The sequence below is a fragment of the Mus caroli genome, chromosome 7, assembly GCF_900094665.2.
Source record: "Mus caroli chromosome 7, CAROLI_EIJ_v1.1, whole genome shotgun sequence".
In the NCBI taxonomy this organism is placed as follows: domain Eukaryota; kingdom Metazoa; phylum Chordata; class Mammalia; order Rodentia; family Muridae; genus Mus; species Mus caroli.
In genome coordinates, this window is record NC_034576.1 from 114662233 (window position 1) to 114679722 (window position 17490).

Genomic DNA, 17490 nt, shown 5'->3' on the forward strand with positions numbered 1-17490 from the left:
TCTTAATTTTTTTTTAACTCTTAGGGGAAAAAATCAGTTTCCAAGAAATTGATTATTTATCTTCTTTGCATCCTAATCAAACATCTGCCTAATTAACAAGAGAACTTATTTGCAGCCAAGTTTGGAATAAGCAAAGGTAACTTGGATATAAGGATTCTTTTAAAATCACACCATAAAATGTCATTTATGCCGAGTGGTGGTGGCGCACGCCTTTAATCCCAGCACTTGGGAGGCAGAGGCAGGCGGATTTCTGAGTTCGAGGCTAGCCTGGTCTACAGAGTGAGTTCCAGGACAGCCAGAGCTATACAGAGAAACCCTGTCTCAAACAAAACAAAATAAAATAAAACAAAAGTCATTTATTACACATATGTATTTAATTTTAGATTTATTCATTTTTTATTTTGTGCATGTGCATGTATTACCTACATGTATATCTGTATACCATGTATGTGCCTGATACCAACAGGGGCCAGAAGAGGCTATCTGGTCCCCTTGGAACTAGAGCTACAAATGGTTGTGAGCCATTGTGTGGGTGCTGGGAGTCAAACCTGAATCCTCAGCAAGAGCAACAGATGCTCTTAACTGGGCCATCTCTCCAGCTCCTGTAATAGATTTTTAATAGGAAATACATTTATCAGCTTTAACATTAAAGGGCATGTGGTTGGGTGTGGCAGTGATGTCTATAGTCCTAACACTCAAAAGTCCAAAGCAAAAAGAATGTAAGTTTGAGGCAGCATGGGCTACAATGTGAGACTTTATCTTTAAAAATCAGAAATAAAGAGAAAAGTATGGCTGGAGAGATGGCTCACTGGTTAGGAGCACCGACTGCTCTTCTGAAGGTCCTGAGTTCAAATCCCAGCAACCACATGGTGGCTCACAACCATCCAAAATGAGATCTGATGCCCTCTTCTGGGGTGTCTGGAGAAGCTATAGTGTACTTACATGTAATAAACAAATAAATCCTTTTTAAAAATGAAGAAAAAAGTAGCTGGGAATGCAATCTATCTTCATAAACATGGATTTATCCATCTGATTAGAAAGCTTCTGCATACCTAAAAAAACAAAACCTGTTAACAGTAAAAAGGCAAAGAAACCTGTGCCAACCAGTCATATGATTGGAGAGTCATAAACAGAATCAAGAACTCATTAAACACCCAAACAACAAATAATCTAATCAATAAATGTGCAAATGAACTGGACAGAAAAATAAATGTTCAATAAATGCATAAAATGTTCCACTTATTTAACCATCAGGGAAATGCAATCAAAACTGTGATTGCCTCTCACCCTGGTCAGTAGAACTGTCATCAGAGCCACCAAGGAAACTGCAAATGCTGGCCAGTGAGAATGGAGTTGGGACAAGCATGAGCGACCTTCTGTACTATTAACAGGATTATAAATTAGCTCAGCTCCTGAGGGACTCAATATGAAGGTCCCTTCAACAGTGGAATGGGAGCTACCGTAAGATCCAGGTGTACCACACCTACTTACACACCCAAAACAGTCAAAGTCATCACAACAGCCCTGCACATCCACGCACGCTGCAGGGTTATTCAGAACAGCCCGGTTAGAGAGGCAGCCTAGGTGCCCCTTAACAGATGGAGATAACCCACACGTGGTGCCATATGCCTGCACTCTGCCCTTAGGCTGGAGAACTGAGAGGTGGAGACCAGCTTGGGCTACACTGAGACCCTGTCTCAAAAGCCAAACCAAACCAATCACACACACACACACCAGATGAATAAATAAAGAAAATGTAGTATATATACACAATGGAGTGGGGAGATTGGTTTTGTTCTATGGGATTTTGTTGTTGAGTGAACTATCCATAAATTGAAGTGTGTTGTGTTTCACTTGTTCAATCATGCTCGGGTTGGAGAGATGGCTCAGTGGTTAAGAGCACTAGCTGCCCTTCCAGAGGTTCTGAGTTCAATTTCCACCACCCACATGATGGTTCATGATCATCGCTAAAGAGATCTGATGCCCTCTTCTGGCATTTGAGTGTTCACGCAACAGAGCACTCATACATAAAATACATAAAAGTAAAAACAAATCTTAAGAACATATTTTAAAAAAATGCTCAGAGTAGGAACTCTTATACTAACTAGTTTGATTATTTTATCAGTCACTAAGAGGGGAGTTAACACTAGTTAACTCCTACCTAGAGTTGTTTCAATTATTTTTATATTGTTTTGGTTCTATAACCTTTTGAATCAAAAATATATTATTTTTCTATTTATTATCTTATTCTCCCTTCCACCAGCCCGGCCTGTGTGTGTGTGTGTGTGTGTGATATGTATGATTATCTATGTGAATGTGGGCCTGTGAGTGACATGGCACACAAGTGGCGATCAAAGAACAACATTGGGGGTTGGTCCTCATCTTCTACCTTGTTTAAAACAGAGTCATCTTGGGGATTTTAATTTTATTTTATGTGTGTAGGTGTTTTGCTTGCATGTATGTATATGGACCAAGTACATGCAGATGTCAGATGTTATAGAACTGGAGTTGTGAGCTGCCACATGGGTGCTAAAAACTGAACCCAAGTCCTCTGGAAGAGCAACCAGTGCCCTTAACTGCTGAGTCTTCTCTCCAGCCCTAGGATCTCTGTTTTGTGGTTCTTCAGGCTGTGTACACCAGGCTAGCTGGCCTTCAAACCTCCATGGCTTCTCTTGTTTCTGCCTCCCATCTCACAGTGGAAGCGCAGAGATTACAGATGTATAGACCTGGCTTTATGTGAGTTCTGGAGATACAAGCTCAGGTTCTCATGCTTGCTGTGTTTACTGAACTCCCCTGGCAGGGAATACACGGTTGTCAGAGCAGCTCCTAGCCAGGTCATGGGGTCATGGGGTCATGATTTGCATCATGTCAACAGGCAAGAAACAGTCACTGAGCCAGAAACTGTGCCCACAGTAGCACTTTTCATCCAAATAGCCTCCATCTCCTAGAGATTCCAAAACAACTGTGCAAACACATGGGCCTATAGGCCCATTCAAACACTAACAGTCACCATACTATATAATAGATCTCTTTTAGTTTTTTTGTTTGTTTGTTTTGTTTTTGTTTTTGTTTTTTGTTTTGTTTTTTCTGTAGCCCTGGCTGTCCTGGAACTCACTCTGTAGAGCAGGCTAGCCTCGAACTCAGAAATTCACCTGCCTCTGCCTCCCAAGTGCTGGGATTAAAGGCATGTGCCACCACGCCCGGCCTAATAGATCTCTTAATATTGATTCTATTGAACTGAAATTTCCTATCCTTTGAACATCTCCCCTGGTGACCTGCATTTGATTAGATTCTCCATGTCTATGAGTGAGGTTCTGTAATTTCTTTCATATTGTTCCATGTGACTTGACAGAATGCTCCTGACTGGAGCTGAGGATGTGGCCCTGCAATAGAACTCAAGCTGAACGTGTAAAATTCCTTGGGCTCAATTCTCAGCACTAAGCCAAAGGAAGGAAGGGAGGGAGGCTGAGGAGGGAAGGAGGGACAAGAGAGAGGGAAAGGAGGGAGGAGGGAAAAGAGGGAGGGAAAGGAGGAAGGGTAAGTAAGGCAAGGGAAGAGGAGGGGAGAGAAAAAAATGAAAGGAAGAAAAGAGGGAAAAAAGTCAACCGTAGCAATGTTAATTTTATATACTACTACTTTGCTAAATTATTAATTCTCAGTGTTGTTTGGTAGAATACTTTCTAAACTTATTCAGCATGTTTATGATAATTTTAAATACTTGACTGTTAATTTTCCTATATCAGTCATTTCTGGGTCTGTTTTTATTGATGAATTTTTCTCTTGCTTATCAGACTAACGTGTGTGCCTCTCTCTCTCTCTCTCTCTCTCTCTCTCTCTCTCTCTCTCTCTCTCTGTGTGTGTGTGTGTGTGTGTGTGTACCTAGTCATCGTTTACCGACTGATAGCTTTTATGAACATTATACTGAAAAGTGCTTAGGAGGTTTTAATTTTTTAATGTTAAATGAGGAATAAGGAATGATCAAAAAGCAGTAAATAATGTTAAAATCACTGTGTTCCTTCCAAGGCTTACCTTTATGTTTCCTAGGTGTGTCTATGATACGTGTTACTCTACCACTAGTCTATCCCTGGTAATAAAGTCAAAGTTCCCTGTGGTCTCTACTAGCACCCAAGTATGTGTGCTCCTCAAAGGACAATCTGAACATTGCCCCTCTGTGAAAGCATTAGAGCAGTGGTTCTCAACCTGTGGGTCATGGCCCCTTGGTCAGCTCTTTATCTTCAAAAATATTTACATTGCAATTTATAACAGTAGCAAAATTACAGCTAGGAAGTAGCAATGAAATAACTTTACAGTTGAGGTCACCACAACATGTGAACGGTATTGAAGGGTCACAGCATTAGGAAGGTTGAGAACCACTGCTCTAGAGACCGTTGAGCGGGCCACGGCTCTGCAGTTCCATCCCCACCCCCAACCAGGAGGCTTCTTTTTCGGATCTTTGGATTCCCGTTAAGCCACACATGCACTTTTACACTGATTTCTAAAGTTATTTCCCAGCATTCCCTCCTCTCCAGGGCTCCATCTTACACAGTGCTGCTGCCTCTGCCTGACCAAACTCTAAACTGCCTTTCAACTCAGTGAACCTACTATGGACTGTTTGGTTCTTCCTTTTTGTCTGTGGTTAGGAAAGGACCTCAGGGCAGAAAGCCTTGGCGGCCATTGGACTTCCTGTGTGGGTTTCTACTCTTTATCTTTTACATTCTTCTCTGCTGCCTGGTGGTTAATATCTGGGAAAAGATGCTTTGCATATTTTGTCCTGAATTCTCCTGCTTTCTGGGGGGAGGTCAACTCCAAAGTCAGTCACTCAAACATAAAATCACAAATGAAAAGTGAACTTCAGCATAGTTGGCACTCTAATGACAGAGGAGAGACTTGATGGCATTAAACTATGAGGTGGAAGAGGTAACGTTATGGTTATGGTTAGCATCCGTTCTTTACTTTTTGAAACTAGGAAAGTTGCAACTCGGCACTTGCATGTCTCCCATAAATAAAGGTCAATTAGGCAGTTTTAGCAACATGAAAGCATCGCTGGGTGGGTGATAACAATGAAGGCGGTGAAGACAATTATGACACTAAGGGTTCATAGTCAACTTGACTAGGTGTAGAACCGCCAAGGAGACACACCTTTGGGTCACCTACAAGGATGTTTCTAGAGAGGGTCATGCTAAGGAACAAAGACCTACCCTGAATGCGGACTGTCAGTGGGCTGAGCTAGAGAGCTGAAAGGGACTAACAAGGAGTGTGTGACAGCGTTCATCTCTCTCTGCTCCCGACACACTCAAAGGTGAGAGAGCGAGCAGCCTTCCACAACACACCTTTCTTGCCACGATGGATAGTATCCTCAAACTGTCAGCCAAAACAATCCTTCTTCCCTCAAATTGCTTTTTCTTTTTTTCTTTCCTTTTCTTTTCTTTCCTTTTCTTTCTTTCTTTCTTTCTTTCTTTTTTTTTGAGGTACTCTCATCTGGACTGACTTCAAACACCACCACCACTTCACCACCCCACCCCTGTGTAGCCAAAAATGACCTTGAACTGTGGTCGTCCTATACTCCCCCCCCCCCGACACACACACACACACACTCTCAAGGACAGTGCTGGGGATCCTGCATGCTAAACAAATGCTATGTCAGCTGATCTCCAGCCCTTAAGTGGCTCCGTATCAGATATTTGGTCACAGCAAAACCATTCCCAATAGCTACCACTCATACACCAGGTACCATTCGGAGCTTGGACTGATTGTCTTTGCTCTTCCATGGTAACTCTGCACATAGGAATCATGGCAGCAGGGTATCAAGTCAGTTCCTCGAGCTCCTACACTCAGGGAGCACTCAGTGGCTCTGGCCCCACCCCCACCCCCACCCCCGTAATTTAGTGGCTGGAAGCAAAGATGCATCTCTGCCCAAAGAGAACCCAGCCTCCTCCTGCCGTGATGCCACTCTCCGATTCTATCTTTACCTGAGCTTTCCCATCTGGCAAATTAAAGTGGAAAACAGCAAACTCCCTCCCCTGAGAGGCTGAGTTGTAAGATGCATGTTTTGTATTATTTTGCTCTGAATAACAGCGTATGTAAATGTGTTGCTGGAGGTTAAAATTACCCTTATTTTGTAACACTTGGCTGCTCCCACTGGGGTGAATAGTTGAAAATTATAGGGAGGCTGGAGAGGATGTTAGCTGACTTGAAATTACTTCCCTCCTTTCTCCCCACCCACCCCACAGTTCTATGCAGACACAAGCTGCCACTGCCGCATCCCTTCCCATGACTAAGCTCTAGCTGGTTCTGCTGTGTAGCGAGCAGCACGGGTTAATCCTGGTATTAACATAAACTCCATCAGGTGTTTGTGCAGGGGCAGATGTTCTTGCTGGGAAAACCGAAAGTCTCCTGTGGCACCTGGAAGCCCCCACCACACCTGGTTCCCAGCCAGATCACAAAAAGGTGTTTGGTCAACATGGGCGCGTTTCAGTGCTGGGCCATCCAGTTCATGTTTGGAGCTTGGCATGGCTCCTCAGTTTTAGCTGCCCCACAGGCCCTGCTTTGTTGGGCCGTCCCTATCTTAAACTGCTTTTTCCTGGCATTTGAATCATCCCTTCCATGATGTGATAATATCTGCAAGTTGGGAAAATAAAAGTGGCATTTGTTTAGCCATAATTAATGAAATATTTATGTTGCATGAGGCTATGTGATAAAATCCTTAGGCTTAGGGTCCTTTTGCTTCTGATTACATTTGGGATTTTTTTTTCTATGACCAGACATTCTGACGCCAGCTCTTTTACACTGAGCAGATGTCGTGTAGTAAAAATGGGTGCCAGATGCTGTGGGCCGCAGAAGGGCGATTTGTTTAAGAGCTGGCTCTGACTTTTTTTTTTTTTTTTTTTTTTTGCATTCAATTACTCGGCAGAACAAACCTTACCCCATCGGTTAGGTAACCCAGCTAACTTCAGATATGCATTTTCATAATAGATTTTGGATTCAAAAGCAATGTAAGCAAGGATCCTGCCCCAGTAAAGGGTGTTTAAGGACTTCCTTGATTTCTGCATAATACCTTGTTTTGTTTTGTTTTGCTTTGCTTTGTTTTGAATGTGAGAAGAGCCCAGGCAGAGCTCTTGGCAGGAATCCAGAAATGTAATTAACGTGGAGGGCCAACTTTTCAGTGGCCCTGAGGTACTGCTTTCCCAAGCTCCTGGCAGGTGCAATGAGGGGTGGGCGGCAGGAAGCAAATGGGGTGAGGGAGGAGGAGGCAGCTGTGAGGCTGGAAGGAGGAGAAGGAGGCAGCAGTTTGGTGAGTTCTCTGGTTCTTGTTTCAGACCCCGTAGCTCCAGTGACAGAAGCCACCTCTTCTCCCACCTCGTCCTCCGCAGAGGAAGAAGCCGACTCCCAGCTTTCCTTAAGGATAAAGGTACCATCACTTGCAACACCATACAGTGCCTTCACTAGCTGGGGCTCCTTACCCATCCAGGTTTCAGAGCCAATGTGGGCTCCAGCTGCAGAAGCCCTCAGGAGGATCAGGCCACGCTGCATCTGACGAGTACACTCCTTTATGTCTGGAACCCCCCCCCCCCAAGATTTGTCTTCTTAAAGACAAAAACCTCAGCACACATCAGGGAAGGGAAAAAAGAAGACATATTGACTTAAAACCATTTGGCAAATGCAGTGCTTAAAGTGGGTTTAATATGTGGTCCAATAAGCAAACCATTGAAAATTTCAACAAGCAGATGTGTATTTCCCCAAGGGAAGCACAACTTCATTTAAGAAGCACTAGAGGCAGATTGCATGGAAAATGTTATGTTTATTCTATTCAAAGCTATGAAATGAAGCATGCAGTTGCACAGAGACGCGGACGCACCAGCACACCTACTGTGGACAGAACAGCCTGCATGCCACCGGGAAGACAGCCACCACCTTTGCTTAGTGGATGCTAATATGTCTGGAGAGCACTTTCTAAGTCTCTCCTACCAATGTAGAGAAAACACAACGCTGTGTGTCTGTTGATGTGTCTATATATCTAATACACAGAGACGCGTTTGCCACAGAAGCCCGCTGTTGTTTTCTCAACTTGGGACTGGAGTTCGTCCCCTCGGACTAGGAGGAATGGATGTTGAAGAGCTGGTCCTCACACGCTTCTGGGGTGGATTGCGGAGCAGCTCACGGTCCTGCTGCTGTTTATAGTTTTGGAGCAGAGAGGACTAGTGAAAGAAGAGAAGAAACACATTTATTCATCCTTACTCCACTTTTCCATATCTAGCCAGGGAAGCTTTGGCTTCAGTTTAAGTCAAGGGGCAGAGTGAGGTTCTCTAGCTCTCTAAGGTGCATGTGAGCAAGTGAGCGTACACACACACACACACACACACACACACACACACACACAGGAGGACCAGAATTTCTTTTACTGTGGGCTTCTTGAGTTAATTGAATCCTCACGAGAAATGATTTAAATCTGAATTAGGTTACCTTGACTTCTGGGGGCTTCTTACTGCCCCTCATCCCCTCAAATGACCCTGGGTTAATTCTATATTCAAATGAGACAGATCGCAGCCTCCATATTCTTTACTCTCATGGAGAAAGAATAAGCTGCCTTGCTGGCCTGTGGAAGCAGCAAGGCCGGAATGTCCCAAAAGAACCTCACAAGCGGCTCCTTGTCGTCTCGCTGGCCTAGCACATGGCCAGTTGTCACTTCAGAGTGACCAGTGGTAAAGCATGACCATGCCACCTCCTGATGGGCCCCACTCTTCCAGAAAGTCTTCAAGTGGGAAGGAAGGTGTTTGGCCTCTGGGTTCTCTGGTTGGTTGATTGGTTGGTTGCATTCAGATGTGTCTCCAGCCAAGGGTCACAACAGCCTGTTCAGATGCACAGGAAGCCGGAGGCAGGATGCTGAAGATAGGAGTTATGGCAGCTGATCCTTGGTTCTTCCCCAACCCCCTCCTGTGCTGGCTCTCTTCTTGCCCAGCCCTTATCTTCTTTCCTTGACTTCCTACAACACCCTGTGCAGTGAATAAAAGAACCCATGTATAAAGGTACCTCAGTATTTGCTAGAACATGCTTTAAATTGAAAATAACAATGACTTTCTATCCCCATGCACACGTGCACAGAGGATCAAATCCAGGACCTCACACACGCTCAGCAAGCACTCTGCCACTGAGCTGAACCCTGTGAGGAGGGGTCTGCTTCTGGAAGTCTGCACAGAACTGATGTGGTCTACCCTTCTCCAGATGTCCTAGTTTGCTGTGATGAACACCATGGCCAAAACCAACCTGGGGGAAAAAGGGTTTGTTTCAGCTTATAGCTTACAGTCCATCGTGAAAGGCAGTCGAGACAAGAGCTAAAAGCAGCAACCTGAACTGAAGCAGAGGCTATGGAGGAATGCTGCTCACTGGCTTGCTCTCCGTGGCTCGATCAGCCCATTATTTTACGCAACCCAGTACCAGCTGCCGAGGAGTGGGTCTGCCCACAGTGAGCTAGCTGAACCCTATCCTATGTCAATCATCAATCAAGAAGATGTCTTCCGGACTCTCCTACAGAGCATCTGTTGGAAGCGTTTTCTCAATTGAGGTTTCCTCTTCCCAGATGTCCCAGCATGCATCAAGTTGACCAAAAATTAATCGGAACACCAGAATTTGCATTCAATTGTCTCCATTTCGAGGACAATGACACTACTGTAGGACTATAGGACCACAAAGTGGGCGTCCTTGATTGCCAGTACATGACGTGGTGTGGCGTAAAGAAAGGCAGTATTGCCTATGAAGAAATATTCACCTGGGCTCAGTTCAGAACTCTGTCCATTACTAATTGTTTCAATTTGGGCAGGTTGTCTTTCTGAATTTGGATGTCCATATTTGTAAGGATGTACCATCTGAGGAATAAAGGAGACACCATGAAGTAATTAGTTCGTGGTCTGGCACCCAGCACTCTACAAATGCTAGAATTTACAACGTGGGGTCATGTGATGGATGCTGCTGAGATGCTTGTAAAATAAACAACCCGGATCTCCATGTGGGCTGAGTGAGATCAGCTCAGGGCAGAACTCATCCATGAGACCCAGTACCTCTCACCCTGGTCCAGACTTTCTCTAAAGATCCTCTCTGATATTAGAGGGCCCCCCATGTTATCTCTGGAAACAAAGATGAGAGATCCGTGTTGTAGACCCTAAAAGCCAAGGTTTCCTCCCAAACATCTAAAGGATTCTAGAAATTCTAGAACAGATTTCATCCCTGAGATGGAACACTTGGGAGACAAAGGCAGGTAGATCTCTGAGTCAAAAATAGCCTGGTCCTACATAGTAAGTTCCAAGTCAGGTCTATACTGTGAAACTGTGTCTCAATAAAGATAATACTACTGCTGCTGCAGCTGCTGGCAACTGTGATGCAAAAGTTAAACGGATGGGGCTGGAGAGATGGCTCAGTAGTTAAGAGCACTGACTGCTCTTCCAAAGGTCCTGAGTTCAAATCCCAGCAACCACATGATGTCTCACAACCATCTGTAATGAGATCTGACACCTTCTATTGGTGTGTCTGAAGACAGCTACAGTGTACTTATATATAATAATAAATAAATCTTTTTTTTAAGTTAAATGGAATTTTAACTTCATTTTTTATTCACAGCTTAACCCCAATACCACATATGGATAGGGGCATTCATGTTTCACATGGTACAGACACAGGTCATTGTCATCAGTACAGAGAGTGCCATTGGATGCCAGAAGCTCAGCAGTAGCTAGGAGCCATGTGTGACGAGGGCAAAAGGCTATGGTGAAGGTGGATAAATGGTAATCATTCTTGTCTTAGTCATTATTTTCTTCTCTCTTGGTTTGTATAGGAGAAGATACCCAGAAGAAGGAGGAAGCTGGAGAAGCAGTCAGCTAAGCAAGAAGAATTGAAAAGACTCCATAAGGCTCAGGTCAGGAAGCAAACATGGAATATGGGTGGGAGCCCCAGGCTATGGGTGGGAGCCCCAGGGTCTGAGTAGGAAAGTATTTCTGAAGTCATCCTGCACTTGGGGAGATAGGCAAGGGATAGGCCTGCTCCTTTCTCTGAGAACCAGGAGTGTGACCATTCTGATATTCCTGGCCCCATCCCCAGTAGGGCTCTGGCATGAGGAGGCCCATCTGAGTCACCTTTCATCCACAGGTTTGTATCCTGCAAAGTGAGGCTAGTGCGTGGCCTTGGCCATCTTCATGAGCCTTTATTCCCCAAAGCAGTGACCTCAGTCTGTCCTCAATGAGGACAGAAGTCATTTTCCAGCTCCCTGACTGAGTCTCTGCTGAGTTGACAGCTGCTGGGGTCTGACTCTGTTTCAGGATTAGTTCACAGCCTAAGTGCCTAGAACTTCCTAACTTCATGATTTTACTCGAAGCATTTCTGCCCACACTGATCTGTCTGACTCTGTCACAAATGAATAAAACGAAGCAGACACTGTCAACATTGTCTCCCTCTGCCAGGGACTCTGAGTCTAGTTTGAGGAACAGTTGCACATTAGCATATAAGGATTTAGAACAAGCATGCCTGTTAATCCATGTAACATTCAGTTACTTCCACCACTGTGCCCTTTATCTGGCCTGTAGTCCTGTACACTAGTCCGCTTTCTGTTACTGTAACAAAATGCCCAAGACAGTTGACTTTAAAACGGGAGAGGTTTGTTTGGATTTATACGGTCAGTCGTATTAGTCCACGGTCAGCTAACCCCATTCTGCTTTGGGCCTGTGGGGAGACTATATCATGGCAGGGAGTATGGAGTGGAGTTTGCGTCGAGGCTCCAGAAGCAGAGAGTGTGAGAGAGCAGGGAGTTCCTCGTATCCCCTTCAAGGGCTCACACCCCCCAGTGGCACAGCTTCCTTCTGTCAGGTCCCACTTTCTAAAAGCTTCACTGCTCCTGGGTTGCACCCTCAGCTGGGAATCCAGGCTGTAATATGTGGGATCCTGGAGAACGAGCACTGCGTTTTCCTGCTCTGGCTTCCACGGCCACAGGCTGTAGCCTGGGCATCCCAAACAACTGATATTTCTTTTCTGGGTGTTAAAAACCCCAGATCAAGCAAAGTGCATCAGACTGGGGGTCTGCCAAGGCCTATGTCTTGGCTGGGAGGCAGCACCTACCTACTACATCCTCGCATGGTCTTTTGGAAGTGTGAGGAGAGGGGATCCAGGAGAGCTCCCTCCACTCATACACACAGGAGACCTGTTAGATCAGGTCTCCCTACCCTTATAACCTCAGTGCTCTCCTAAAACACCTCGTCTATAAAATAATCACCCTGGGAGTTAGACTCTCAACCTATGAATTTAGGAGCAATTCATTCTTTTTCTAGAACAACATCACAGCTGTAACTACACAGTGAACAGTGATCCATCATAAAATCTGTCTCCTTTCCTTAGTGACTCTATGCCTTACCAGCAAGAGAGGTGGCTTTATCAAGATACAATCCTCTTTCAAGATCCACAGAGGAGAGTTCTGTTATCAACAGAATCCCCATCTATTTTGGGGGGCTTAAAGACTCATAGTTGGGGCAGAAAGTACCAGGTGGCTGCTCAGGTTCCTGAGTGGGTCTCTTGGTGCTGGGGATACCTAGGTTTCCAGGGGAAATTTAGAAGGACGGGAGTTAGGAGGAAACAGAAGCAGAGCTGCACCACCTGCCCAGATGGTCCATGGTTTCTTTACTCTTCCTGTTCAGCTATGTGTAAGGTCTCTCCTGCCAAAGGCTGTGCTGTGTCCTGGGTAGCCCGGGGCTTGAAAACACAGAAGGCTGGTGGAGTTGAACAAAGTTTACTAAATAATTAAATACTAACCTTGCTTAACTTTCCTTCCTAAGAGACTACAAGAGAGTAACAGCTCGTAGGGAAAGCAAACATGCCCTCCCCAAACCAAGCATAACCCCAAACTTAGCAAGTGCTTAGGGGTCCATAGAGTGTGAGCTGTGATCCTTATGAGTTCAGCACCTGGTATTCTGCCTTCATAACTGGATCATATCAGATCTGCAGGCGCTCTGTCATGGCAGCACCCGGGGCCTCAACCACTGGTACAAGACAAGGGCAGGTGCCATTTGTAGCTAAGATGGGATACAAGATCTAAAAAGGTACATTGATCCCCGAGTGGGCCCCGGTTTCCCTTTTCAAGGCACCAGGGACTCCTTCCTGCAAAATAGACCCTGAGCCTCCTAGCCTGGGCTGAGGACAGCCCTGGCTACCGAGCCCATGGTCAGTACTCAGGACTCATGAGGACCTCTAGCCAGGGCAGGAGCCTCTCACCTAGGACTCCAGTGTGTTGGGCAGTTTTGACTCCTTTGTGCACATACACAGATGCTGTGCTCTGTGGCTCAATCCTGAGGACAAAGGCAACAGGCTCCAACGCTGAGGAGCTTCAGCCTCTCTGCCAAGTGAATCAGGGCAATCACAGCTCAGGTGACAGCTAGTAGCAGGCTCAGCCTCCCTCTTAGGCTTCCACATCTACAGAACTCCCTCACATCATGTGCTCTTGGTCTCACAGGCCATCCAGAGACAGCTTGAGGAGGTGGAGGAGCGGCAGAGGACATTGGCGATCCAGGGTGTGAAGCTGGAGAAGGTGCTGAGAGGAGAAGCAGGTAGAGTTGGTGGGTCTGGATCTAGAGTCTGTGAGTAGCACTGGCCTTGAATGGTGGGGTGGACACATCACCTGCAGGGGGTAGATCAGCACGAACAGATGCCACTAAATCTACTGCCTGATGCTTTAAAAAAAACGATGTATTTATTTTTACTTTATGTGTATGGGTGTTTTGCCTGCATATATATCTGTATACCACTGAATACAGTGCCCACAGAGGCCAGAAAAGGGCCTCAGATTCCCTGGACTTGGAATTGCAGATGGTTGCTAGGGGCCCCATGGATGCACGGAATCAAACCCTTGTCATTTGGAAGAGCAGCAACAGCTCTTAACTGATGAGTTAGCTCTCCAGTCCCATGCCTCACACTTGAAACATGAAACTGCTGGCTTGGTCTGAAACTCCCCCTGGGAATCCTCTGCCACTTTCTCTCTGCATGAATCATCTTCAAAACTCAGAGGATGAGACAAATCCAGGAGGAATATTTGTGATGAAGTTCAAACAATATTTGTTATGAAGTAAAGCCCATGAGTTCAAATCCTGGTTTCTAGGGGAATGGCTCATTGGGTAAACTGCTTGCTGTGTAAGCATGAGGATCTGGGTTCAAGTCCCCAGCATCCATGTAATCTGGGCACAGCAACTCATATCTATAATCCTAGTTCTGCTGAGGCTGAGGCAGGATGACCCCAGGACCTTGTTGGCCAACTGGTGTAGCTAAAACAATAAGCTCCAGGTTCAATGAGAGATCTTGACTCAAAAAATGAAGTGAGAAGTGATCTAGGAAGAGACACAACATCAACTTCTGGCTTCCATATGCACAAGCATACAAGTGCAGGAGCATACATAACACACACACAAACACACACACAACCAATTTCTCAAAAAAGCCCTAGGCAAGGGCCTACAGTGGAACAGAATCCAGAACACAATGTGTTCCTTTTCTTCTGGATCACAAATAGATTTCCTTGTGCAGAGAGCCTGTAATGGATCAACTGGAGCAGACTCTGTTTGCTACAATGATGACTGTTCCTTCCTGCTTAGATGGAGTCACTGATGTCTCTCCAGACACACTTAGAAATTCTGGTGGAGTGAACTACCCTTGATTGGTGTTTTGTATAGTAATATTCCAAATCAAGGAAGCGCTAATCCTCATCTCTAGGAACCTCTTATTGCAGTGAGCCACCTGGAGATGAAAAGAAGAAGCCAGCAAAGGGGGTGCATCTTCCCTGCTGTTACTAAAGCATTGCTGATATGGGGCACAGTAGGAACCGTGACTTGCAGATGTCACAGAGCCTGTACTGGGCCAGAGAGGTTCCTCGGCCGGCAAAGTGCTTGTGGTGCAGGAGTGAGAACCTGAGTTTGGTCCCCAGAACTCACCAGGTGTGGTGGCTCACACTTACAATCTCAGACAAATCCCTGGGGCTCACTGACCTGCCGGCCTAGGCTCTAGGTCTAACTGGCGATCTCTAGGCTCAAACCCAAGGTAGACAGCACCTGAGGAAAGAGGTCCACTGTTGACTTCTGGCTTACATACACACAGACACACACAGACACACACACAATACTTTTTCCCCCCTCACATACACATGAACTGTGTATTTAAATTTGTTTCCCATCATGAAAACTGAGTAATGTAGGGATGTGACTTGGTCTAGTGCTTGCCTAGGGCTTTTGATGAGGTCTGGGGTTTCATGCTACCTCTTTTGGGTGGACAAAGTCCTTGGAAAATCACTCACTCAACCTCATAGATCCCTCACCAGAAAAGTGAGCTAACCTTCACAGTGCCAGGTCATTTTGAGAATTCAAGTGCCAGTCCATACATGAAGACAGTCAACAAACGCTACCAATATTCTACAGAACATTCTTGTCCACACAAGACACTTTAAAGAAAATACCCATTCACAGCCAGAAACTTTAAATTATAAACAGCAGATATTTAAAGCTTGTTCTGAGTATCTCCTCCAGTCTCCAAAGGGAAGCTATTTGGAGCCATGCCTACAGAAAGGAGGCCAGCTTTCAGTGTTGTCAAAGGCGAATCTGACCAGCCAAAATATGGATTCTGTTTGTTCCCTTTCTATCCCCAGTAAACTAACTACCCTGTTAGGTTTATAGGTAATTTCTCACTGGATGTCCTTGTGAAGGTGACAGATGGAAACCAACAAGGGTCTGGAGATAAATAAATACATAAATAAATAAATAAATAAATAAAAGTCAGGTCACAGAGACCAGCCTCAGAGGAAACCAAGAGGAAACTTTATTAACCAGGCCATCAAAATGAAGACTTGCTAACATACAGTTGGAAATGGGCATATCCCTCTGTGGTTCGATAGTCTATATAGTCCCTTGAAGAGATTGCCTTGCTGCTCAGCGAATGACCAATGCTTTATTGGGTTAAGTTTTATTTGAGCTGGCCTCTGCTGCTCCCATTCAAGTGATTTAATGAGAATTATTTAATAGGTATTATTAGGATAATTAGACAATGATCACAGTTAGGCAATAATATTGAATGATCAAGGTTGTGAATAACCAAATTTAGAGGCAGACCTACAAACAAGGAGTGGGCTGCGACAGTTAGGCGAGGCCCCTCTATAATGACTGGGGATAGCCTGAAAGGGTCTTTTGTGCCTGGGAGTTATTCATCAGGTCCATTGAATTAGAGGACTGTGCAGGGGAGCAGGGTGGTGGGTGCAGGCCAAGGACCCTGACGTCTGAGCGAAATGAGCTCGCCATTGTCATGACAACAATTTTGGCTTTCTTTTAATTTTTTTTGTTCCCCAACAGTCAGAAATGAGTTGTTCCCGCCCCCAACCCCAGCATAGGGGGCGCCCGTCCCCAACCCCCTGCCCCAATTTTTTCAGGAAAAGGAAACAAAGTGAAGCAGAGAGCTAACAATCCACCCAGATGACAAATCAGGACACACCGGATGTCTATGCGTGTGGCAGATATCTTGGCCCAGGCAACACAGAACTCCTGTGGTTCCCTGTGTCTAAGTCACACACACACATACTCAGTGACCTGGATGCCCTGCATCCCACGACCTGTGGACAGTCAGACCTGACTTTGTCACCTACTTGGAATTGTTTGGGTTGAGACACTAGACAGTGTTAAATGCTGGAATCACAGTATGCCCCTGCAAGAGACTACCATGCAGATCTAGGTAGTCTGGTGAAGTCTCATCCTTCTTTCCACATCTGCAGACAGGCGAAATCAAATGCAAAAGAAGAGGGGCCTCAAAGGATGAAAGGTTTATTCCCAGGGAAGCCGGGTGAGCAAGGTCCATCTCCCACAGCCTCCACTTCAGCCAGCAGTTTCTCCTTCACAAGGCTAGCAAAGACAATGTAGATGCTGGAGGCTGCCAGCAGAGGGCAGCAGCACATACATTATGAATGATTTAATGGCTCTCCCAGCCAGGAAGAGAGGAACAATTTGTCTGCTACTCTGTGGTTTTCATCTTTGCTGCTGAGGAACCCAAGAAATGCCAATTTCCTGCCTTATGTGCTAGTGTGGGATTCTGGACGGAGCACAGAGATGAGTTGGGAGTCCCTGAATGCATTTTGACGTCATCAGCATTCTGCAGTTTCTAATCTCTCAAATTTTCCCATCTGTAAAATGGGACTAATAAATCAACCCGCCTTCTAGAGATGGTAGAGATAGGTGAAAGAGGAAATGATAAGGGCGGATCAGGGAAGAGAAGATGAGGACCAGAGTTCAATCCCCACATTCGCATAAAACCCTTGATGTGGCAGGCCAATCCTGGTGCTGAGGAAGTAGAGGCAAGAGGACCCTGGGGCTGGCTAACCAGACAGTTCAGCCATATTAGTGAGCCCCAAGTCCCAGTACACACACACACACACACACACACACACACACAACCTTTAAGTGAAGCCCTTGATTAATGGGCCTATCACATCTTAGAACC

At 45.5% G+C, this 17490-nt stretch overlaps 1 protein-coding gene across 3 annotated transcripts in view; it reads left to right on the plus strand.

Annotated features, from left to right (window-relative positions):
• Positions 1–17490, plus strand: part of Micalcl (MICAL C-terminal like) — a 48524-nt gene that overhangs the window by 18872 nt on the left and 12162 nt on the right. For all 3 annotated transcript variants that reach the window (XM_021169147.2, XM_021169144.1, XM_021169145.2), the window contains 3 exons: positions 7317–7408; positions 10823–10903; positions 13481–13574. In XM_021169147.2, coding sequence (XP_021024806.1) covers positions 7317–7408; positions 10823–10903; positions 13481–13574 — 267 coding nt within the window. The remainder of the gene's footprint in view (positions 1–7316; positions 7409–10822; positions 10904–13480; positions 13575–17490) is intronic.